Raw genomic sequence first — 23,965 nt, forward strand, 5'->3', positions numbered from 1 at the left:
ATGCCACAGCATGTGACATGTCATATATGAGATAATTGAGATCTGAATAAGAGTCGAAGGAGTCCAGCTTGGTTGTTCTGTGGATCCATGCCACAGCATGTGACATGTCATATCCAGATGTACATTTTGACTCTGACATTTTAATGGACTGAATCATGTTAAAAGTGCCAGAGCCTCTTGAGTGTCTCAGTTGTCTCAGGCAAACTCCTGTCTGTGGTGATTAAACTACTTTGCGAGTCTAAGTCGTTGAAAGCACCATTAAAATGTCTTGGATCAAGAGTTACTGTCTGATCCTCCCAAGGTCCTGCCAAAATATGTCAACTATGTACAATGACAGTTTTATTATGTCAGTTTACTCAACGGTTTAATGACATCTGCCAGTTAACAGTGTGTCAGAAGCCAGAAACCCCTGTTCTGGACAGCCCCCATCCACATAGTGTGCAGGTTCTTATTCCACACCAGCACTATGTCCCTCGTATACCAAAACACAGGTCGAATATCATGCCAGATCTTTGCACATTAAAATAACTTTGAATGTCATAAACTCTTAGTCTGCATGGTGTTGATGTTCTCTCCACCCACAAACACGCCAAGTAAATATCTTGTGTCTAATAACAGTGGCATCTGCTCAACTAGTGCATCCAGCAGCTCCCCCCTATGGGGCTCCTTGTACTGATGTGCTGGGTGGACACTGCTCACAGAACAAACAGGGGGTATTCAGGTGAAATGTTCTGGACGTTGCTGATAGAAATGTATTGAATAGAGCTGACGTGATTCTCTATTCTACCTGACAGAGAGTCATATCTGTTCTACTCAATACATTTCTGTCTGAACGTTATGTACAGATTCACCCTATTGAGCATTAATATAGCTGGAACCACATTAGACATAAAGAACATTTAAACGACTATTAAATGCAGAGGTTTTGAAACACTAAAGATTTGATAGAGTTCGAAGAATGTGAAATGCCTGTCCATAAAGAAGACCTTGATCAAATACATGTGCTAAACATGATTTAAAGCAATGCCTCTGCTGATGGTGTCTCCTTCACAAGTTGCATTGAGGTATAAGTTGTGAAATTGTTAGATATTACTTGTTAGATATTGTTGCACTGTCGGAACTAGAAGCACAAGCATTTCGCCACACCAGCAACAACACCATCTGCTAACCCCATCTGCTAAACACGTGTACAGTATATGACCAATACAATTTGATTTGCTAGAGCTGTCTGTTAGAAAGATATTAAAAATATATTAAAACTGTATTGTAAAGGATTAATTCAAATGTAATGGAAATGGAAAGGAATCTGTTACTTTATTGTAACTATATAGTCATTTTAAAGCAGTTTTATAGAAGCCAGCTGCTAAACGGTTTAACTCAGAGTGTAATAAAAGTTTGAGGCAGCTACTTGGCTGTCAGAAACATGAGTGGATAAGATGATTTAAATACTGTACTGATGTTATGTAAGCCTTGAGAATCCTCCTGGACCGTTTTAGACAACTGAAATGTGAGACGATTAAAAGCTCCTGCAGCATCTTCAATAGATCATACTGTAGATAAATAACTACACCGTTGATTTAACCCTTTTATAGATTTTAAATATGTATTTAATATGATAGATCACAAGTATGAGGTGACTGAGGAGACAGTTCAGATTTGTTTGAAAGCAAAGTATAAAACAATCGGTTTAAAAACACATTAAGTTGTTGATGAAGATGAACGTAACTAAAATGTAATGAAATAAGGTCAGATCATTCTGAAATGTTTTTAGTGGTATTGGGTTAACAGGAACTCCATTACAGTATTTGAGGCGCTATGGTAGTAACATTGGAGTCAATCTGATATCGCAAACTTTTGATACTGTCATAATTATTTATTAATGACATCTCTTATTGATGTTAACTCAATTCAATTTAGAGACAACTGTTGCATTAAAAAGTAACGTAATGGGAGTGTGGCGCTCCTGGGAGTTGGTGGCGCTAGTGAGACACAGAAACACAGAGGGCTCTCAGTCAATCCATGTCCTTTACCAGAGTGGTCCATAATTAACTTTTGCCTGGTTGTCAGTTTCAACCAGATATAAGCAGGCTGAGACCCCAGCATCCATAAGTCAGACACCTTCTTCCTCTGTGGTAAGACTCTCTCCACCTCCTCACATGTATACATTTGTGTCATCTTAGCACTCAGCATGTGAGGCAGTGGCTAACTGCACTGTTTCAGTTGACTTCTGCATTTAGTCATTTACATTATTTCTGCATTGTCAGATTATACAATATGTACAATATATACAATCAACTAACAATCATTTAAAATGTTTATACTTTAAATGTGTTTTACTTTAAACTTTTTTAGCTTTTATTTACTGTCAAAAGTGGTTCTCCTGCTGTTTATAAACGGACGGGTTGGTTTATAATGTAACTGGGTTTTCAGGGGTATTTATTTGAATTCTTGACAGAATGTGTAGTTAAGTGAGTTGTCACCAGGAAAATGGAAGTCACCAGATGCACCTGTAGTTGAATTGGACAAGGTTGTCATGATTGTGTTGAATTATACAGTTCTAAATGGTTTCTACCTCTTCGGGGGGCTAAATTATATAGCTTTAGACTTGTGCGTATTCACAACAAACTAATGTTTCCCAGGGTTCTCCAAGAAGTACAAATTCATCTGTAGAAGGGGAAAAAGAAGGTGAGACATATTTTGAGTCTTCATAAGAAAAGTGACAAATGTTCTGTGAGAGATACCACTCACAACTCTGTTGACTGTGGAGGAAGCACCACAGAGTCAATCATGTTTCTTGTTTCGCCTCTTTCCTAGTGATCCGTCACCATGAGTACGGACGCGGAGATGCAAATCTACGGCAAGGCTGCCATATACCTCCGTAAGCCTGAGAAGGAGAGGATGGAGGCACAAACGGCACCCTTTGATTCAAAGAACGCATGCTATGTCGCAGACACCAAGGAGCTTTACCTTAAGGGTTTGGTCACTGCCAGGACTGAAGGAAAGTGTACTGTGACAGTCGCGCATCCGGACGGCACTAAGGAGGTAAGCCTGATTTGAAAAGTATTCAAATTTCTCTGTCTTGAAATTAATATCACAATAATCAAAACATGCCAATAGACCAAATGAAATCAATAACAGCAGTAGAATATAACATTGAAAAACATACCTTTCGTTGCTGCTATTTAAAAATAGCATGACATTTCCTGTACTGACTAGTTAAGAATCACCATGTGTGTCAGTGGCTGATGACAAAGTAGTTGGATTAGATTGAGGTTTGCAGTTAAACATTATTTTTTTAAAGATTGAACTTGTATTTAATGAGCAAACAGAATTCAGTCCTACCCAGTTTGATCTGCGTATAATCTAGATTTCTGTCTGTTTCAGGAAGGAAAAGAGTTCAAGGAAGCAGACGTCTACCAGATGAACCCCCCTAAGTACGACAAGATTGAGGACATGGCCATGATGACCTACCTGAATGAAGCCTCTGTGTTGTATAACCTCAAAGAGCGTTATGCAGCATGGATGATCTATGTAAGATACCTGTCTAAACATACACACACATACAGTACTACACATAAAGTCATGGTAGAAACCAAAACAGACCAAATACAGTAGACCTACATTACTATACCATAGTACACCCACATCCTCACATAAATCCAGGTAAACGTCAATCTGATTGTTCTAATCCCCTAATTGAATTTATTCTCGTTCATCCAGACCTACTCTGGGCTGTTCTGTGCCACAGTGAACCCCTACAAGTGGCTTCCTGTGTACGACATGGAGGTTGTTAACGCCTACAGAGGGAAGAAGAGGATGGAGGCTCCACCCCATATCTTCTCCGTCTCTGACAACGCCTTTCAGTTCATGCAGATTGGTATGAGCTCTAATGGAAGGATGGATGGAAGTTAAAATATGTTTTAGGGATGTATCTGCTGACTAGAAGACTACGTTAGAACAGTTTGCTGGTAACATCTGATTTCACTGGCCTTGAATGGAAAAGGTTCCTAATTTAAATCCATGATGATGCTATGAATTCAATAATGTCCCCATAATGTTGCTTGAGTATGATAATCAATATGTTGTTTTGTTGCAGACCAGGAGAACCAGTCCGTCCTGATTACGTAAGTTGTTTACTAAAATCTCACTTGAGAAAATGTTTCTACTGCAATATGTTGTGTCACTTGGGTGTGATATATTACATTATGAATGGATTAGGCTACGCATAGGAATGAGTCGATGAGCGGGGATATTTGTTAATGATTTACTTATGAATTAAAATACGTCAACAGTGTATTTTTCAATGTTATTTATTAGTGTAAGACGATCTGACATTCAAACATGTGACTAAAACCCCTGATTCTCTGTCATATTAACCAGCGGAGAATCCGGTGCAGGAAAGACTGTCAACACCAAGCGTGTCATCCAGTACTTTGCCACCATTGCAGTGTCTGGTGCCAAGAAGGAAGCAGAACCAGGCAAAATGCAGGTATGTTGAACCTTTGTAAGACATTTCAGTTTGGTGGGCTGTGATCAAGCAATCGAGAATAACTAACTTTACCAGTTTCTGAGCAACTTGTGTTTGTCTCAATCAGGGGTCTCTTGAGGATCAGATCATTGCTGCTAACCCTCTGCTGGAGGCTTACGGTAATGCCAAGACAGTGAGGAACGACAACTCGTCTCGCTTCGTAAGTATGAAGGGCACACTGGGAAAGTGATCTAATATTGGACAAATATATTTCAGTATTTCCCTTCTGTTGTATCAATAGATGTCCAACAAACTGTAACATTTAAAGGGGTCTATCAAAGTAAAATGCTAGATGTATTTAGTTAACCTCTTTCTAACCCCCATGCTCTACTTTAGGGTAAATTCATCAGGATTCACTTCCAAGGTAGCAAACTGGCTAAAGCTGACATTGAGACCTGTGAGTTGATTTGGATTATTTCTCAATTCTTTACTAAATTCACACAGACTTTTTGGGGAGATAAGCTTTATCCAATGATCTCTCTCTCTCTCTCTCTCTCCTCTCTCCTCTCTTGTCTCTTCTCTCTTCTCTCTTCACTCTTCTCTCTCGCTCTCTCTCTCTCTCTCTCTCAGACCTGCTAGAGAAGTCCAGAGTGTCCTTCCAGCTTCCCGATGAGAGAGGTTACCACATCTTCTTCCAGATGATGACCAATCACAAACCTGACATTATTGGTGAGGCAAAGTAGAGGTTCAGGGGGAATGTTTCCTACCTCCATTATAAATACTATTACAATGAGTACATCCATGGTAACAAGGCATTTAGATATGGGTCAGGTCTTTGGGAAATATCTATCAAGTAATGGACTGTGATGCACTAGTCCACGAGTCTCAGTTGATAATATTTATTTTATACTACATCCTTGAGTCCATCTATTGAGTAAAGGAGAGATACTGTAAAGGTAGGACAGTACAATTCTAAGAGATTTAACTGACAAGACATCCTCTGTTGTCCATAGAAATGTCACTCATCACCACCAACCCCTACGACTTCCCCATGTGCAGTCAGGGTCAGATCACTGTGGCCAGCATCAACGACAAGGAAGAGCTGGATGCCACAGACGTGAGTCAAACAGGGTTCATCATATTCTATATATGGAATGGGTAGGACCACCACACACACTGAATGCACTGTGCAATTCCAACCTGGTGGCTGCTGGGAATTTTCATGTATTGGTTTGTTTGATTCTAAATGCCTTGAGTTAGTGTTAGGAATTTTATGAATAATAACTAAACAATAACTACATTTTAAATATAACTATAACTAATTAAACTATACTCTGTTTTATTATATCTGATCAATAATGTTAATTCATAAGGAAGGGATTGTGTAGCATGAAACAGGGGGTAATTAAACATAATAAACACCATTCCAACCAGGTTGGGGAGGAAATGGATTGTGGGTTTTTAAGTAAGCAGAAAGGATCGTTAACGTGTGGTTGAACCGACTCAACTTAGCTCTGGGATGTTCAGATAAGGCAGCAGTGTTTTCCTGGGTTTTCCATCATCTGGAACTGTCTTCTAAATAGTGATGGATGAAGGTGAAGATTGCAGAAGTTAATCTTGATAAGTGTGTGTCTGGAGTGAGCGAGCAAAGCTAGGGGGTTGGAATAAACTGTTGAACCAGTTATGTCCTGGTCGATAAGAGGAAGGACATTTTATAACCTATGACGTCATATTTTGTACATAACCTGTTGTTCGTGGTTTCATGGCAGCTCGCTCCGAGAATAAATAATATTTTTCTAATTTTGATAAGACTGGTCTCAGTCTATTTTATGCAAATAAGAATCTTACAAATTCTCCTAAAATAGACTAAGTGAATTTAATTAATGAACACATATAGGAATTATGAAAGTCCGATGACAGTTAGTTAGGCATGTGCCTCAAGGAACTCTTCATGCCTTCACACTTCACCTTGAGGCCCATACTGTACATGTAAGACATCCACAAGAGAGTGTCACTAAGTCCCTGTGGAACTGTGTCAAATGTATCTTGTGACGTCATCTACCAGTGTTGGTCAAGTGTAATCACGTGGATCTGAGAAGCCAGTCAAATGTCCATCCCATTTGTTCTGCTGAGAAAACAGAACTGTAGTGTACTGTATGTGAGAAAACTACCGTTCAGTTCATCACTGTTGTACTTCCTGTCTAATGCCAGGATGCCATTACAATCCTGGGCTTCACAAATGATGAGAAGATCAGCATCTACAAGCTGACAGGAGCTGTACTGCACCATGGCAACTTGAAATTCAAGCAGAAGCAGCGTGAGGAGCAGGCCGAGCCAGACGGCACAGAGGGTGAGTCCCACTCATAGATATACAATATGTAAAGCATTAGTCCCATTCCCAGTCCCACTCATAGATATACAATATGTAAGATAGACAGAGCCTCCTCAAAGTCCGGCAGGAGATCATTTATGGAGCCCAATTTACAACCTCCAGAAATGATTTAAAATTATGAATGTGGGTTCAAATCAAAACCTAGACCCACAAAAAACTTGTCCGAAAAGAAACAAGTGATCTTGTGTTTCTGAGTCTGTTGTTGTTGGTTCTCTCTCCAGTGGCTGATAAAATCGGCTACCTGCTGGGCCTGAACTCAGCTGAGATGCTGAAGGCTTTGTGCTACCCCAAAGTGAAGGTCGGCAATGAGTATGTGACCAAGGGACAGACCGTGCCTCAGGTAAGGCGGCCAAACACAGTGTCTACCATTTTCTGAGCACCATACATCTTTTGGTGATGAGTGAATTGCTTGTTTTGAATAGTGATGATGTTTTCCCCGAGCTCTTTTCACCTTGTCACTAGACATGGTCAATATCTCATGTATTCATTTGAGCTATTATCATTGCAGGTTAATAACTCAGTCTCGGCTCTGGCCAAGTCCATCTATGAGAGGATGTTCTTGTGGATGGTCATCCGTATCAACGAGATGTTGGACACCAAGAATCCAAGGCAGTTCTACATCGGTGTGCTCGACATTGCCGGGTTTGAGATCTTTGACGTGAGTCTGAGACCAGAACAAGACAATTAGTTGTGATTGAGAGGGATTACAGCCTTGTATGATGATGAAATGATCACTTCTGAAATTCCTTCAACAGTACAACAGCATGGAGCAGCTGTGCATCAACTTCACCAATGAGAAACTGCAACAGTTTTTCAACCACACCATGTTTGTCCTGGAACAAGAGGAGTACAAGAAGGAGGGAATCGTCTGGGCCTTCATTGACTTCGGCATGGACTTGGCTGCCTGCATTGAGCTTATTGAGAAGGTAAGCTGTCTGTCAGGATTATAATGGACCTCAACAGCAAAGTTCAAATGGAGTGATGAGAGATATTATCACATGGTACAGCACATCTGACTGTTGAGAACTCAATATGTTTCCTATTGTGCCACTAAATGAAGATACTCTCATAATAGCATATTTGCTAAAAGAACAAATGTGATCCTAAATGTAAATATCACTAATTTGATGTACATCTCTTTTCGTAAAGCCATTGGGCATCTTCTCCATCCTTGAAGAGGAGTGCATGTTCCCCAAGGCTTCAGACACTTCCTTCAAGAACAAGCTGTATGACCAGCATCTTGGCAAAAACAAGGCATTTGAGAAGCCCAAGCCAGCCAAAGGCAAGGCAGAGGCCCACTTCTCCCTGGTGCACTACGCCGGCACTGTGGACTACAACATCACTGGCTGGCTGGACAAGAACAAGGACCCCCTGAACGACTCAGTTCTTCAGCTGTACGGGAAGTCTTCAGTCAAACTGATGGCGACCCTGTATGTCGCTGCCCCACCTGAGGGTAAGACTAGCAGAACATCAAAATATTTCATGAAGAACTAGTTACAAATCAGTCCCATATTCTTTAAAGGGTCAGTCTGCAGTTGCTACATCCATTCGTGGATGTAGAGGTTAGAGGTTAAAAGATATGTACCCATTCATTCTTGAACATTTTTTCTTAAAGAACATCGGCTTTGTTCACCTGTCGAACCCCATCAGAACCCAAAATATGAGCTTGTTTTAATGCTTGTAAGGAAAGTAAAGGCAAACATGCACTTTACAGCCTCAAAACATTATTCATACTATCATTTTGATATCATGGATTGTCAGTCCTTCAATACATAGATATGTCTATAAATTTGAGTGGTTATGTTTCTCCATTCATATCTCTCAGTTTTTTATCGAAACAGGGGCAGGGAGCATATTTTGTTATTGTTTCAACTGCTTATTGCTGCTTTAAATGTATCACAAGTTGTCAGGGTGATTTAATGGGTTAATTTACTCATTCAACAGGTGTTATTTTACACAATCTCATTGGCAGCACTTGCATTAAGATAAATGTGAAATTAACATGAGATTCTCTCATTTATATGGAACTTTTCTCCATTATAACAGATACAACCAAGAAAGGAGGCAAGAAGAAGGGTGGTTCCATGCAGACTGTGTCCTCCCAGTTCAGGGTGAGCTTTTAAAATGTGGATATTCAGCTGTAGTGATTATCAGAAATGATTTCTGAGAACATGGTTTGTAACCCTCTTACAGGAGAACTTGGGCAAGCTGATGACCAACTTGAGGAGCACTCATCCTCACTTTGTACGCTGCCTGATCCCCAACGAGTCAAAGACTCCAGGTACAATAGAGGTTGAGTTAAATATGACATCTTGTCAGTACAGAGTCAGTAACACTAACAAACCAGTCTATAACCTGTTTATGAGTATTTAAAGAGACTTGGTTTGTGTTTCCAGGTCTGATGGAGAACTTCCTGGTTATCCACCAGCTCAGGTGTAATGGTGTTCTGGAGGGTATCAGGATCTGCAGGAAGGGCTTCCCCAGTAGAATCATCTATGCTGACTTCAAGCAGAGGTACACGCACGCACGAGCGCGCACACACACAGAAATATGATCTCTAAGGGTTTTCCCAACATCAGAATAGCCTTATTATTTTACGTAATATAACCAACCTATTACATCTTGACATTTCTCCTGATTCAGGTACAAAGTACTGAATGCCAGTGTCATCCCAGAGGGCCAGTTCATGGACAACAAGAAGGCTTCTGAGAAGCTGCTTGGGTCCATTGATGTGAATCACGAGGACTACAAGTTTGGACACACCAAGGTCAGTCAAATATACCCCCAAGCAAAAACAAATGTCTATATAAAAAAAATTATGAGTTGAACAAAAGTTAAGTAAAAACATAAAAACAACTGCAAAAATACTTTCTATCTCTTTCCACCTGACTGGTTCCATAATTGACCATGTCAACCTGTGTCAGGTGTTCTTCAAAGCCGGTCTGCTGGGTGTCCTGGAGGAGATGAGAGATGAGAAGCTGGCCTCTCTGGTCGGCATGGTCCAGGCTCTCAGCCGTGGATTCCTCATGAGGAGAGAGTTCACCAAGATGATGGAGAGGAGGTGAGGAAGAGTAGACATCTTGGCAAAGAATTCTGTCAAACACCTGCATGTAATGTATAATGATCGTGTACTGAATATGCTGTGAGTTGTTCAGGATGAGAAAGTACATGTTATAATATTCTATTAAAGCAGCAGGTTGGGATTTAGCAAGATGTTCAATTGTTATTTAAATAAGTGATATTTACCCAATAATTCTGGAATAATATGAAATGCCTCATGATCTTAGGGTTACTTGTCAGTCATTCCCTATGTAGCGCTATCTATACATTTAAGAGTGGTTTCATTTCCCTATCCCCATTCCTCAGCTGTATACAAAACATGTCAGGGTCCCTGTTTTGTTATTCTTCAAATCCCAGAATGTAGTTTTAAAGTCCTCCTCTTTAAAACTGGAGGAGATCTTTGTTACTGTAATTTAATTATTCCAATGTGTTTTCATTCATTGAATTCCCTTAATCTATTTTAATGAGAATTTGTAAGGTTCTTGTTTGCATAAAATAGACGGAGACCAGTCTTATCAATAATAGGTAACAGAATATATTCTCGGAGGGCGCTGCCACGTTACCACGAGCAACAGTTTATATACAATAACATGACGTCATTTCATTTTTTCTAAAATTAATCTCCTCCTCTCGACCGAGACAAAGGGAACTTTAAAAGTTCATTCAAAGTTCATTCTGATCCCCCTAGCACATACACAGGACACACAACACAACTGAATTAACTTTTGACTCCTCACCATTATCGATCACCACTTAGCTGACAGTTCTAACTAACAGAAAACCTAGGAATGCACTCACTGCCTTATCTAAAACACACCAGAGCTCATTTCTTTGGTTCAACCATAGGTTAACCTTATCTGTTTACTTAATCCACAACCCATTCCTTTCTTCCTAGTTGGAATGGTGTTCATTAACTTTAATTACTCCTTGTTTGTGTCACACAATCCCTTCTTATGAACTCATATTGTTAATCAGATATAATAAAACAGAATATAAGTTTACTTTGTTACAGTTCTATTTAAAATGAGAATATTGTTCAGTCATTTAATCATCATTTTCCTAATAATCTTTAAACATGTCACTCACCATGTCACTCACCATATCACTCACCATGTCACTCACCATGTCACTCTATCCTTTCTGTGGACCAGAGATTCCGTCTTCACCATCCAGTACAACATCCGTTCATTCATGAATGTGAAAACCTGGCCATGGATGAAGTTGTACTTCAAGATCAAGCCCCTGCTGCAGAGCGCTGAGACTGAGAAGGAGCTGGCCAACATGAAGGAGAACTATGAGAAGATGACGTCGGACTTGGCCAAGGCTCTGGCCAAGAAGAAGGAGTTGGAGGAAAAGATGGTGGCCATGGTGCAGGAGAAGAATGACCTGGCGCTTCAAGTCGCATCTGTGAGTGAGCAACAACCCTCATCAGAGCACATTTAGACACACAAGTACACAGATACTAACACAATCGCTATGTGGCTAACTCAAGAAAATGCCCATGGTATATATTTATATTTAAAAATGTAAATTGATTTGCTCTGAATTATTTGACTAAATAAAGTCTATATGTTGATACACAAAGTGAAAACACAGTTTTTTTCTCTTGTTCTGAAACCAGGATTCAGAGAATCTGAATGATGCTGAGGAAAGGTGTGAGGGGCTCATCAAGAGCAAGATCCAGCTGGAGGCCAAACTCAAAGAGACGACTGAGAGGCTGGAGGATGAGGAGGAGATGAATGCTGAGTTGACTGCCAAGAAGAGGAAGCTGGAGGACGAGTGCTCTGAGCTGAAGAAGGACATTGATGACCTGGAGCTCACCTTGGCCAAAGTGGAGAAGGAGAAGCACGCCACTGAAAACAAGGTCTTGTAGACAGTCTAACCAAACAATAATCCAAAGAATGATGAACTCAAAACAGAAATGGAAGTCAAGTCTTTTTGTGAGTGCAGTAAAAATTAAGACACAAAATAGTGTAATATGGTGTACTCCCCACATGGGAGTATACCTGGGGTGGCAGGTAGTCAAGTGGTTAAGAGTGTTGGACTAGTAATTGAAAGTTAGCAAGATCGAATCCCAGAGCTGACAAGGTAAAAAATCTGTCATTCTTTCCCTGAACAAGGCAGTTAACCCACTGTTCCTAGGCTGTCATTGTAAATAAGAATTTGTTCTTAACTGACTTGCCGAGTTAAATAAAGGTAGAAAACAAAATATTCATTGCATGTTCTGCTACCCACTTGTTACTGCTACTTCACTTATGGTGAATTGACCAAAAACTACGTTTGTTGTGGCCGTTTTCAGGTTAAAAACCTGACAGAGGAGATGGCGTCTGTGGATGAGAGTGTTGCCAAGCTGACCAAGGAGAAGAAAGCCCTCCAAGAGGCCCACCAGCAGACACTGGACGACCTGCAGGCAGAGGAGGACAAAGTCAACACTCTGACCAAGGCCAAGACCAAGCTGGAACAGCAAGTGGACGACGTGAGTGGAGTTTGACATTCTGGCCTTGATAGTATGCAGGATGATTTTATCTACAGTTGTTTAGATTTGACCAACACATGTCTGTTTATATCTTGTAGCTTGAGGGTTCTCTGGAGCAAGAGAAGAAGCTCCGTATGGACCTTGAGAGAGCCAAGAGAAAGCTGGAGGGAGATCTGAAACTGGCCCAGGAGTCCATAATGGACCTGGAGAATGACAAGCAGCAGTCTGATGAGAAAATCAAGAAGTAAACACAAATAAATGACTACAGTATTCCCTGCCTTCTTGATCAACATAATGGTTCTTCTTGGCTCATTCTTGTAATCATGAAATAGTCTTTGTATGTGATTCTTAAAAGCAAAGTGAATGGTAGCTTAGGCTCCTTTTACACTGTCTAACCTAATCCAACTTTACAATCAACGTGTTTGTGTTTGTTAGGAAGGAGTTTGAGACCACCCAGCTCCTCAGCAAGATAGAGGATGAGCAGTCTCTGGGAGCTCAGCTGCAGAAGAAGATCAAGGAACTCCAGGTACAGTAGAGGATCTAAGCTCCAGTACAGGAAAATAACCAATGCATTTCTTCTGGTAGTGTAACAGTATAACTTTAGACCGTCCCCTCGCCCATACCCGGGCGCGAACCAGGGACCCTCTGCACACATCAACAACAGTCACCCACGAAGCATCGTTACCCATCGCTCCACAAAAGCCACGGCCCTTGCAGAGCAAGGGGAACAACTACTTCAAGGTCTCAGAGCAAGTGAAGTCACAGATTGAAACGATATTTAGCGCGCACCACCGCTAACTAGCTAGCCGTTTCACATCCGTTACACTAGCACACATTCTTCCTGGTGGATTCTGATGGCTCAGTAAGATGGAAGATGGTGCTTCTTGCGGGTGCTTCTAATCTATGCAAAGATGTTGCTTCTTACCGTTGTTAGTTTGGTTCCTGCATGGGCCACTGTCTAATGAATATAGTAAATATGTTAGTGTTGCTGGCTATGTATAAACACATTTATGCTAAATATACAGTACATGCTATTATAATGTAGTGAGGTTCAATTGTTTCAACTGTATTGTAGTGTTCATTCCCCCTGCTCCTGACCCGTTTTCTAGGCCCGTATTGAGGAGCTGGAGGAGGAAATTGAGGCTGAGCGTGCTGCCAGGGCCAAGGTTGAGAAGCAGAGGGCCGATCTCTCCAGGGAACTTGAGGAGATCAGCGAGAGACTGGAGGAGGCCGGAGGCGCCACTGCTGCTCAGATTGAGATGAACAAAAAGCGCGAGGCTGAGTTCCAGAAGCTGCGTCGTGATCTTGAAGAGTCCACCCTGCAGCATGAGGCCACAGCCGCCGCTCTGCGCAAGAAGCAGGCCGACAGTGTGGCTGAGCTCGGGGAGCAGATCGACAACCTGCAGCGCGTCAAGCAGAAGCTGGAGAAGGAGAAGAGCGAGTACAAGATGGAGATTGATGACCTCTCCAGCAACATGGAGGCTGTCGCCAAGACTAAGGTGAGTAGTGATGTTTTGGTCAAGCAGTGTTGAGGATGGTCAGCTAAATTACCATTCAATAAACTGAAGTTGACAGTCCCATATGTTTCACTAACAGGGCAATCTGGAGAAGATGTGCCGTACTCTTGAGGACCAGCTGAGCGAGCTCAAGACTAAGAATGATGAGAATGCTCGTCAGGTCAACGACATCAGCGGACAGAGGGCCAGACTCCTGACAGAAAATGGTACCTCCAACAATGAACAACAAACCAATATAGTTCACCTCAGTAGTACACAATAACATGTGTCGGGGGCTGTAAATTCAGTCCACACAGTTTCTGCACTACGATTCCTGAAAATAAAATGTCAATCTTCGAGTTTGAGTCCCCATAACAAGATGTTCCTCTTTCCCTGCAGGTGAGTTTGGTCGCCAGCTGGAGGAGAAGGAAGCCCTGGTGTCTCAGCTGACCAGAGGCAAACAGGCCTTCACCCAGCAGGTGGAGGAGCTGAAGAGACTGATTGAGGAGGAGGTCAAGGTAAGGCACAGTTTAGATCTTTATCTACACATAGACTGTTTCTACACCTCCCTCAGAGACTCCTACTGTCATCTGTTTTACTCTCCCTCTCTAATCTCTCTTTGTCTTTCTTTATCTCTCAGGCTAAAAACGCACTGGCCCATGGTGTCCAGTCTGCCCGCCATGACTGTGATCTCCTGAGAGAGCAGTTTGAGGAGGAGCAGGAGGCCAAGGCAGAGCTGCAGCGCGGCATGTCCAAGGCCAACAGTGAGGTGGCTCAGTGGAGGACTAAGTATGAAACTGATGCCATCCAACGCACAGAGGAGCTGGAGGAGGCCAAGTGAGTTGCTCTCAATAGTAAAGACTAAAATAAATGGTGTGGATGGTGAGGCTGGTTGGGGATCTGAGAAAATGTTACTTCAATATGTAGTGCAATATTTGTTTCACAACAAGTTACTCACCATAACACCACCCGCTGTTGTCCAACAGGAAAAAGCTGGCCCAGCGTCTGCAGGAGGCTGAGGAGACCATTGAGGCGACCAACTCAAAGTGTGCCTCCCTGGAGAAGACCAAGCAGAGACTGCAGGGAGAGGTGGAGGACCTCATGATTGACGTTGAGAGAGCCAACGCCATGGCCGCTAACCTTGACAAGAAGCAGAGGAACTTTGACAAGGTGAACATTTATAAACCGCTCTCTAGGGTGATATTTTCTGTCTGCTATTTGATCAGTTGCAGTATAATTTTAGCATATTTCCGATTGAAAACTCTCTATCAATGAGTTGTAATGAAAATCCCATGGATTTCCCCAGGTTCTGGCAGAGTGGAAGCAGAAGTATGAGGAGGGCCAGGCTGAGCTGGAAGGAGCTCAGAAGGAGGCTCGCTCAATGAGCACTGAACTCTTCAAGATGAAGAACTCCTACGAGGAGGCTCTGGATCATCTGGAGACTCTGAAGAGAGAGAACAAGAACCTGCAACGTGAGCATTTGACAGCAGTTATTTTTGCATGATATTTGACCAGTGTTTGAAAATGGAATCGACTGGAATCATCAACATTATATCAAATTGCTATTACACAATCTCATAATTTTTACATACATTTTAAAATATATATATTTTGGAACTTGTAATTGGTATTCCTTTGAACAACCCAATGATGTGGGGTGGCAATTAGATTTGCAGGACAGCATGAAGTGCTGTTCATTAATAAACTGTTATTATGATTCATTATAAACTTCAGTGCATTGGTGATAGCCACTGAAAATCTCCCAAGTCTAAACAGCTTCTGTGTTTGTGTGTGCAGAGGAGATCTCTGACCTGACTGAGCAGATCGGAGAGACTGGCAAGAGCATCCATGAGCTGGAGAAGGCCAAGAAGACCGTGGAGACAGAGAAGTCTGAGATCCAGACCGCTCTGGAGGAGGCTGAGGTACAAACTACAGCTGTTTGATTGGAATAGCAGTGTTACACTTGCCTATACCAACTACAATCCAATGCTTCACGTATTGGTTTATATTGTCATCATATACACAGTATTTAATTCTTTGTGAAATACACATGCTAATATATTGAGCACAATTCGCTTGACTGCTTCTCATTGTCCAGGGCACATTGGAGCACGAGGAATCCAAGATTCTGCGTGTGCAGCTGGAGCTGAATCAGATCAAGGGTGAGGTGGACAGGAAGATCGCTGAGAAGGATGAGGAGATGGAGCAGATCAAGAGGAACAGCCAGAGGGTGGTTGACTCCATGCAGAGCACCCTGGACTCTGAGGTCAGGAGCAGGAATGACGCCCTGAGGGTGAAGAAGAAGATGGAGGGAGACCTGAATGAGATGGAGATCCAGCTGAGCCACGCCAACAGGCAGGCCTCTGAGGCCCAGAAACAGCTGAGGAACGTCCAGGGACAGTTCAAGGTAAAGGGACTTGGACATCAGGCTCAACAACCTGAACATGGGGAGGGATTTGTTTGTGAATCAGTAGAAAATAATAGATCAGAGGAATGTAATAGACTGGACTATTATACTGTACACTCTTTGAAGTAAAGGGGCCTGGAAGAACGTGTTGGGTTGCCGCACCGGCAGAACCTTCCCAGTTGAAAAAGGTTCCAAGAGGAACCCCTCTGAAATGGACCTTTGACCTCTGTGTAAAGTTTCAAACTGTTATCTTTTTTGTGATGGGAGGGGTTCAATGTTGAACCTTTTCAATAATATATTATGGAGGTGTCATTCTATCAGATTGGAGACGTGGCTTATTGGCAGAGGTGGGACCAAGTCATTGTTTTACAAGTCACAAGTAAGTCTCAAGTCTTAGCACTCAAATCCCAAGTCAAGACAGGCAAGTCCGAGTCAAGTCCAAAGTCAAGACAGGCAAGTCCGAGTCAAGTCTCAAGTCAAGACCGACAAGTTTCAAGTCTTGAGTTTCGAGTCCTAAACAAGTCATAATGTGCTCTTTGAGTCAAAAGGCTCAAGTCCAAGTTAAGTCACAAGTCATTGGTGTTAAAGTCAAAGTTGAGTTGCAAGTCATCATATTTGTCACTCGAATCCAAGACATGTGACTCGAGTCCACACCTCTGCTTATTGGAGGGTTATTTTTTTGTCAAGCATTAGCATAAATGTTATTCCTGTTCATCATGTTAAGTTAGTATACTGCAAATTGAAATGTTCCTTCAATATTTTTGCATATTGAGTTTTCTAATATAATCATTTTTAATTGCTGATTACATACAATAAGAACGTTGTAAATATTCCAACTTTGGGATTTGCTTTTGAAGAATTCATACACCTCCACTGGCCTCATTGAAGCAACAAAACTGTCAGTGTTCAACCTGAACATGTGATGACAATACAACAGAACAGATGAACAGGAATTAAATTTACTCTAACGGTCGGCCCAAAAAATATCTATCTTAAAGCCATGCCCCTACTAAGCCATGCCTCCACTCCAGGGATCCTCCATGAACCCTTGCTACATTTAACAATTAAAGGTTTACCCAAGAACCACATCAACTAACCAAATGTGAAAATATGAACCATTGACTAGCAATGGTTCCTTGAGGAACTCTAGGGGTTCCTTGAGAATCTCCAGGGTTCCTCTACTCACCACTAATTCTAGGAGTGTAGAAAGGTAGGGATATTAGGGACATTTTTACCCATTAACATTTCTCTCACCGATTGTATTGCCCGACTTCCACAATTCCAAATTCATTGTGATCCCCAGGATGCCCAATTGCACCTTGATGATGCCGTCCGCGCCGCAGAGGATATGAAGGAGCAGGCAGCCATGGTGGAGCGCAGAAACGGTCTGATGGCGGCAGAAATCGAGGAGCTGAGAGTTGCTCTGGAGCAGACAGAGAGAGGCCGCAAAGTGGCTGAGACTGAGCTGGTGGACGCCAGCGAGCGTGTCGGACTGCTGCACTCCCAGGTACGGGTCAAAAGCCATTTCTAATGAAACTCAACCAAGCAAACTGTTTACACACATATAGAATTCAACAGTGCTTGCTTTTAGATTTTCACAATTTCAGCCTTGTGTAAGTTCTCTTGAGAATCAAACAAATCGCCTTGTTTCCTCCTTCAGAACACCAGCCTTGCGAACACCAAGAAGAAGCTGGAGACTGACCTGGTTCAGGTGCAGGGAGAGGTGGACGACATCGTCCAGGAGGCCAGGAATGCAGAGGAGAAGGCCAAGAAGGCCATCACTGACGTGAGTCCTTGAATTACATCAACTTGATTTGTCCCCAAGGGCCAGCAGTCGCTGGGCTGGTTTAACCACACCAAAGATCCCAAAGGAGCTTTATGATTGGTGCCAGTTGGTGCATAAATGAAACTAACTACCATTCCAGGCGGCCATGATGGCTGAGGAGCTGAAGAAGGAGCAGGACACCAGCTCTCACCTGGAGAGGATGAAGAAGAACCTGGAGGTCACAGTCAAGGACCTGCAGCACCGTCTGGATGAGGCTGAGAATCTGGCCATGAAGGGAGGCAAGAAGCAGCTCCAGAAACTGGAGTCCAGGGTGAGTTAACAGCAGGGTGGATGGAAAAACAGTTTGCTGGAAATGTATTTGATCATATAAAAATAAGGTATGTTGGGGGAAAATGCCTCACTTTGGCGAACATTTATATTTTCTCACACAAAGAAATCTACTTTTGGTAAGATTTGAATATGGCATTCTGGGTATTTTGTAGGAAAATACATGTTTAATAAGTGCCCTCTGAAGATGTGTTTAAATACATTTTATAAGTTTTATTATTACAATTTTGAGTAATTAACTCTTAAAAGCTAAAGTCTTTCAGCAGTAAGGTTTGAGAATGTCAGGGGTTCACCTAGGGGTTATGATAGGGGCTGTACCAAATGTTTGATGTATTATAATAATTGATTATGCTTATGTTGTACTAATTAAAGAGGAGAGGTTTATAATACCCCCTCCCTCCTTACATTTATATGGTCCTAGGCTACAGATTAACAATATACATTATGAGGTTTAATATTGTTCCACAGTACATTTCTAGTCTCTGCCTCTTATAAAGAAACTGTCTGAGAAATGTGTGAGTTCAGGCTGTCTGTGAGAAGAGCCTAAAATATAAAAGAGATGCAGGGACACAGAACTCCCCAGGGAGTGTAAGAGTTAAGAGACTAGTCAAACATTCCATTTTAAATCAAATTGGGATGTGGACATTTACTGCTAAGCTTTTAGATAACACTGAAACTCTTTGTTTGTGTAGCATTGGCTTGGTCTCATGAGTAGAAGGTAATGACGTAGGCAGTGACATCACTAAGGCTAGACTTCAGGTTTTATAAAATATCTTGGACCCTTGAGTATTTTGCAGAACTTACTCGGAAACATGCATGCTATGTTCCTGTTGTCAACTTCTGTCTGCAATTGCATTAATAAAAGTTGTTGAATGATTTAACCTCTCTAGTGTATGTGGGAAGCTAGCGTCCCATCTAGTCAACATCCAGTGAGATTGCAGAGCGCCAAATTCAAATACAGAAATACTCATTATAAAAATTCAGAAAACAAAACATATTTTACATAGGTTTAAAGATTAACTTCTTGTGAATCCAACCACGGTGTCAGATTTAAAAAATGCTTTTCGACGAAAGCATACCTTACAATTATTTGAGAACATAGCCCAGTTGACAAATTATTACAAACAGTAACCAGCCAAACAGAAGTGTTACATAACTCAGAAATAGAGATAAAATTAATCCCTTACCTTTGATGATCTTCATATGGTGGCACTCAGAATAAATTAATTTACTCAATAAATGTTCCTTTTGTTCGATAAAGTGTCTTTATATCCAAAAACCTCCGTTTTGTTTGTACGTTTTCTTCAGTAATCCACAGGCTCAAAAGCAGTCAAAACAGGCAGACAAAAAAATCTAAATTGTATCCGTAAAGTTCATAGAAACATGTCAAACGATGTTTATATTCAATCCTCAGGTTGTTTTTAGCCGAAATGATCTATAATATTTAAACCGGACAATAACATTGTCAATATAAAAGGTAAACAAGAAATGCACTCTCTTGGGATTGCGCATGAAAAAGCTCTGTGACATGTCAGGGTCCACTCATTCAGACTGGTCTTACTCCCTCATTTATAAGAATACAAGCCTGAAACCATTTCTAAAGACTGTTGACATCTAGTGGAAGGCATAGGAACTGCAAATTGAGTTCTAAGTCAATGGATACTGTAATGGCTTTGAATTGGAAACTACAAAACCAACAAAAGAAATACTTCCTGAATGGATTTTTCCCAGGTTTTCACCTGCCAAATCAGTTCTGTTATCCACAGGGCTATTGTGTATTGATGAGTTTTCTCAATAACCCACCTACATAATGAAAATGAGTTGTTTTATTATAGACCCCTTTAATTAAAATTGTAAAAGTACATAGGAGCACTTGTGCCTCCTCGACTAGCTGAAGAACATTCCTGTTTTACAAAGATTTGTTACGTCTGACTTCACCACCTCACATAAATGCCGACGTTTATTTCGTCCACAAAGGTGCGTGAGCTCGAGACTGAGGTGGAGGCCGAGCAGAGAAGAGGTGTAGACGCGGTCAAGGGAGTCCGCAAGTATGAGCGCAGAGTCAAGGAGCTCACTTACCAGGTAAGAGAAAGTGCATTCTTCACACACTAAAGCACACTGGTTTGTGTGTTAAACTATGGACTATTGATTCTTGTAACTTCTCCCACAGACTGAGGAGGATAAGAAGAACGTTGCCAGACTTCAGGACCTGGTAGATAAGCTGCAGATGAAAGTGAAGGCCTACAAGAGGCAGGCTGAGGAAGCGGTGAGTCACAGACTTAGTCAAATACTCTGAAAGGTTACATTCCCTAGTAGACATTACACAAGTTTAGTCAGTTTAGTTGAAGTGTTGTTACTGCACAACCGTCAACATCACTCAGTTGATAGTGCAAGTAATTGCTGAAGAAATGTACGCACAGTGACTCTTCCTATGTGTAACATTTTAAAGTAGAGAGGTGGTGCTGACTCTCCTGGATCACATGGCCCTGGAAGCAGCAGATTGATCCTCTGTTCCACCACTCACGTTCTCTTCTGTATCACCCATCTCCCTATATATACTGTACAATGCTATCCTAAATATGTCAATAAATAAAAACGTTAAAATACATTTTAAAAATATATATTAATTTGGTACCTGAAACTCCAAACTTTCAATACTGATGTTATGCTCTCGTCTCTTTTCCTCACCCAGGAGGAAGCATCCAACCAGCACATGTCTAAGTTCCGGAAGGTTCAGAATGAGCTGGAAGAGGCTGAGGAGCGTGCTGACATCGCTGAGACTCAGGTCAACAAGCTCAGAGCCAAGACCCGTGACTCTGGAAAGGTATAGAAGTGCTGCTAAACCTACACCTGACTCATGTTCAAACATGACCACATCAACACCACCTATGATTCATTCTTCACAAAGGTCAATACTGATGTTTAACAATCAGTCAAATGTTGAGGATCTCTGAGATAAAATTTTCAGGACATGTTAAAATACATTTTTCTTTATAAAAGGTTAATCAAAAATCAAGCTGAGCACAGAGTCTTAAATACTTGATGCATTCTGTTATTTCCAAGTGTTGATATATTTATCATGTTCATTATTAATACTGATCCATTCTGTTATTTCCAAGTGTTGATATATTTATCATGTTCATTATTAATACTGATCCATTCTGTTATTACCAAGTGTTGATATATTTATCATGTTCATTATTAATACTGATCCATTCTGTTATTTCCAAGTGTTGATATATTTATCATGTTCATTATTAATAATGATCCATTCTGTTATTACCAAGTGTTGATATATTTATCATGTTCATTATTAATAATGATCCATTCTGTTATTACCAAGTGTTGATATATTCATCATGTTCATTATTAATACTGATCCATTCTGTTATTACCAAGTGTTGATATATTTATCATGTTCATTATTAATACTGATCCATTCTGTTATTTATTTCTTCTTACAGGGAAAAGAATCTGAATAAACAAGACCAAAGTCTTATCAATTTCCTGTGTTTCATAAAATATGATTTTCATGGTGAAATGTTGAGCATTGATTAAAAACATGTCGGCCTACATACACTTCCTTTGTGACTGTGGACTTATTTCTCAGAAAACAGCTTTTTTCATACCATAAAAAAATACCTTACTTTAACTAAAGGAGCAATCTGGGGTTTAAACCACAACACTTGTTTTGGTTAAGAGCTGAGGGTTGAGGCTGGAGAAATGTAATCACTTTCAAATTCCTGAACAGAGCTATGGATGCAAAGATTGATAATCCATTACATCATAAATTATAGTTATAGTTATAACCTTTTACACTCTGGGGAATTGACCTATATGGACACGCCCAAATTGGAATGTTTTGAAAATAAACAAATGGGAGGAATATATGCGTAACCATGGTAACTAATTGAGCGAAAACATTTTTGGGAGATTGAGCGGAAATTCTTAGATCAAGTTCTCCAGAGACAACTGCATTCGAATTTTGTCACAGATTATGCATACAATAACCTGGTGTGGACAGAAAATGTAAACATTTATAAATGGTAATCGTGCATCTGACTCAATTACACAAGATTTTAGTTCTGGGTTAACTAAAACCCAGATGCACATAAATGGATAAACACTGACAATTGGGATACCGATTTATCATTAGAAAATTTGAATATCTGATTTTTGTCAGAAATACAAAAGTTCCATAATGATTAGTGTTTCCCTCCAGCCCTCTAGTGGTGAAATTACGGTAATGCGCATTATAAACACAGTAATACACAACAGTAATACACAACAGGCTTTTGCACATTCAGATGGATTAATTGACCTTTCAGGAGGAAAATAAAATTGTCTGATTAGTGCCCACAAAATCATGAAATCATGAAAAACTAAACAATTATCTAGATTAATAGTTACAAATCTTAATTGAAGATTAATTGTTCAAAATGTATTTGATTGAAGAACACATTACACACTAAAAACTAAACATTTAGCTAGATTAATATTTAGAAATCTTAATTGAAGATTATAATTATTAAAAATGTATTTGATTGAAGAACACAGTACATTAGCGGCGGTCGTGTAGGCTCATTCCTAGCGCAATCACAGCCATATAAGGAGACAATGGAAAACAGAGCTTCAGAGATTCTGCAACATCCATAGGTTTAGGTATGTAACATCCATAGGTTTAGGTTACTGTCATTCATATTCCATTCACCCAACTCTATGTAACATCCATAGGTTTAGGTTACTGTCATTAACCCAGCTCTATGTAACATCCATAGGTTTAGGTTACTGTCATTAACCCAGCTCTATGTAACATCCATAGGTTTAGGTTACTGTCATTCATATTCTATTCACCCAGCTCTATGTAACATCCATAGGTTTAGGTTACTGTCATTAACCCAGCTCTATGTAACATCCATAGGTTTAGGTTACTGTCATTAACCCAGCTCTATGTAACATCCATAGGTTTAGGTTACTGTCATTCATATTCTATTCACCCAGCTCTATGTAACATCCATAGGTTTAGGTTACTGTCATTCATATTCCATTCACCCAGCTCTATGTAACATCCATAGGTTTAGGTTACTGTCATTCACCCAGCTCTATGTAACATCCATAGGTTTAGGTTACTGTCATTCATATTCTATTCACCCAGCTCTATGTAACATCCATAGGTTTCGGCTACTACATGATACTCAAATTTTCCCTATACCCATCATGAGGTTCCTACAACCTGGCCTATGAATGAAAGTTTACAAAGTAGGTGCGCAGATCAAGAGGGCTCCATGAGTTGCACAGCAGTGGTCTAAGGCACTGCATCTCAGTGCAAGAAGCATCACTACAGTCCCTGGTTCGAATCCAGGCTGTATCACATAAGGCTGTGATTGGTTGTCCCATAGGGCGGCGCACAATTGGTCCAGCGTCGTCTGGGTTTGCCTTGGGTAGGGTGTCATTGTAAATAATAATTTGATATTAACTGACACGCCTGGTTAAATAAAACATATCATTTTAAGTAATCAAAGTGACAGTCAGTGACACATTCAACACCGCCTT

At 40.8% G+C, this 23,965-nt stretch overlaps 1 protein-coding gene across 2 annotated transcripts; it reads left to right on the top strand.

The window, feature by feature from the left end:
• The first annotated feature begins 1,940 nt into the window (after nucleotides 1-1,940).
• LOC110518968 (myosin heavy chain, fast skeletal muscle-like) lies at nucleotides 1,941-21,991 on the top strand. Of its 2 annotated transcripts, none has more exons than XM_090217751.1 (41): nucleotides 1,941-2,132; nucleotides 2,640-2,685; nucleotides 2,815-3,042; nucleotides 3,385-3,531; nucleotides 3,721-3,877; nucleotides 4,097-4,124; nucleotides 4,381-4,489; nucleotides 4,596-4,688; nucleotides 4,865-4,925; nucleotides 5,099-5,197; nucleotides 5,482-5,585; nucleotides 6,680-6,818; nucleotides 7,082-7,200; nucleotides 7,369-7,518; nucleotides 7,616-7,786; nucleotides 8,010-8,313; nucleotides 8,907-8,971; nucleotides 9,054-9,141; nucleotides 9,257-9,374; nucleotides 9,504-9,627; nucleotides 9,785-9,921; nucleotides 11,072-11,327; nucleotides 11,542-11,784; nucleotides 12,220-12,396; nucleotides 12,495-12,640; nucleotides 12,832-12,922; nucleotides 13,506-13,895; nucleotides 13,993-14,119; nucleotides 14,292-14,410; nucleotides 14,533-14,729; nucleotides 14,879-15,062; nucleotides 15,199-15,364; nucleotides 15,690-15,814; nucleotides 15,991-16,299; nucleotides 17,603-17,806; nucleotides 17,960-18,085; nucleotides 18,225-18,395; nucleotides 20,390-20,494; nucleotides 20,583-20,678; nucleotides 21,105-21,236; nucleotides 21,877-21,991. In XM_090217751.1, exons 3-41 carry the CDS (start codon nucleotides 2,827-2,829, stop codon nucleotides 21,892-21,894), a joined length of 5,811 nt encoding a protein of 1,936 aa, XP_090073877.1. In that variant the 5' UTR covers nucleotides 1,941-2,132; nucleotides 2,640-2,685; nucleotides 2,815-2,826; the 3' UTR covers nucleotides 21,895-21,991. The 2 variants fall into 2 exon arrangements, with proteins under 2 accessions (XP_090073877.1, XP_090073878.1); XM_090217752.1 differs by having other exon boundaries at nucleotides 2,108-2,527.
• Nucleotides 21,992-23,965: the final 1,974 nt, after the last annotated feature.

This window comes from Oncorhynchus mykiss, chromosome 23 (assembly GCF_057628025.1).
Source record: "Oncorhynchus mykiss isolate SJ-2025 chromosome 23, ASM5762802v1, whole genome shotgun sequence".
In the NCBI taxonomy this organism is placed as follows: Eukaryota; Metazoa; Chordata; class Actinopteri; order Salmoniformes; family Salmonidae; genus Oncorhynchus; species Oncorhynchus mykiss.

Excerpts from the sequence above, each read along its gene's own strand:
- LOC110518968 (XM_090217751.1), top strand. The coding sequence starts at position 2,827 with ATGAGTACGGACGCGGAGATGCAAATCTACGGCAAGGCTGCCATATAC. Across the intron at positions 4,125-4,380 it reads AACCAGTCCGTCCTGATTAC|CGGAGAATCCGGTGCAGGAA; the intron begins GTAAGTTGTTTA and ends CATATTAACCAG. Across the intron at positions 18,396-20,389 it reads TCCAGAAACTGGAGTCCAGG|GTGCGTGAGCTCGAGACTGA; the intron begins GTGAGTTAACAG and ends TCGTCCACAAAG.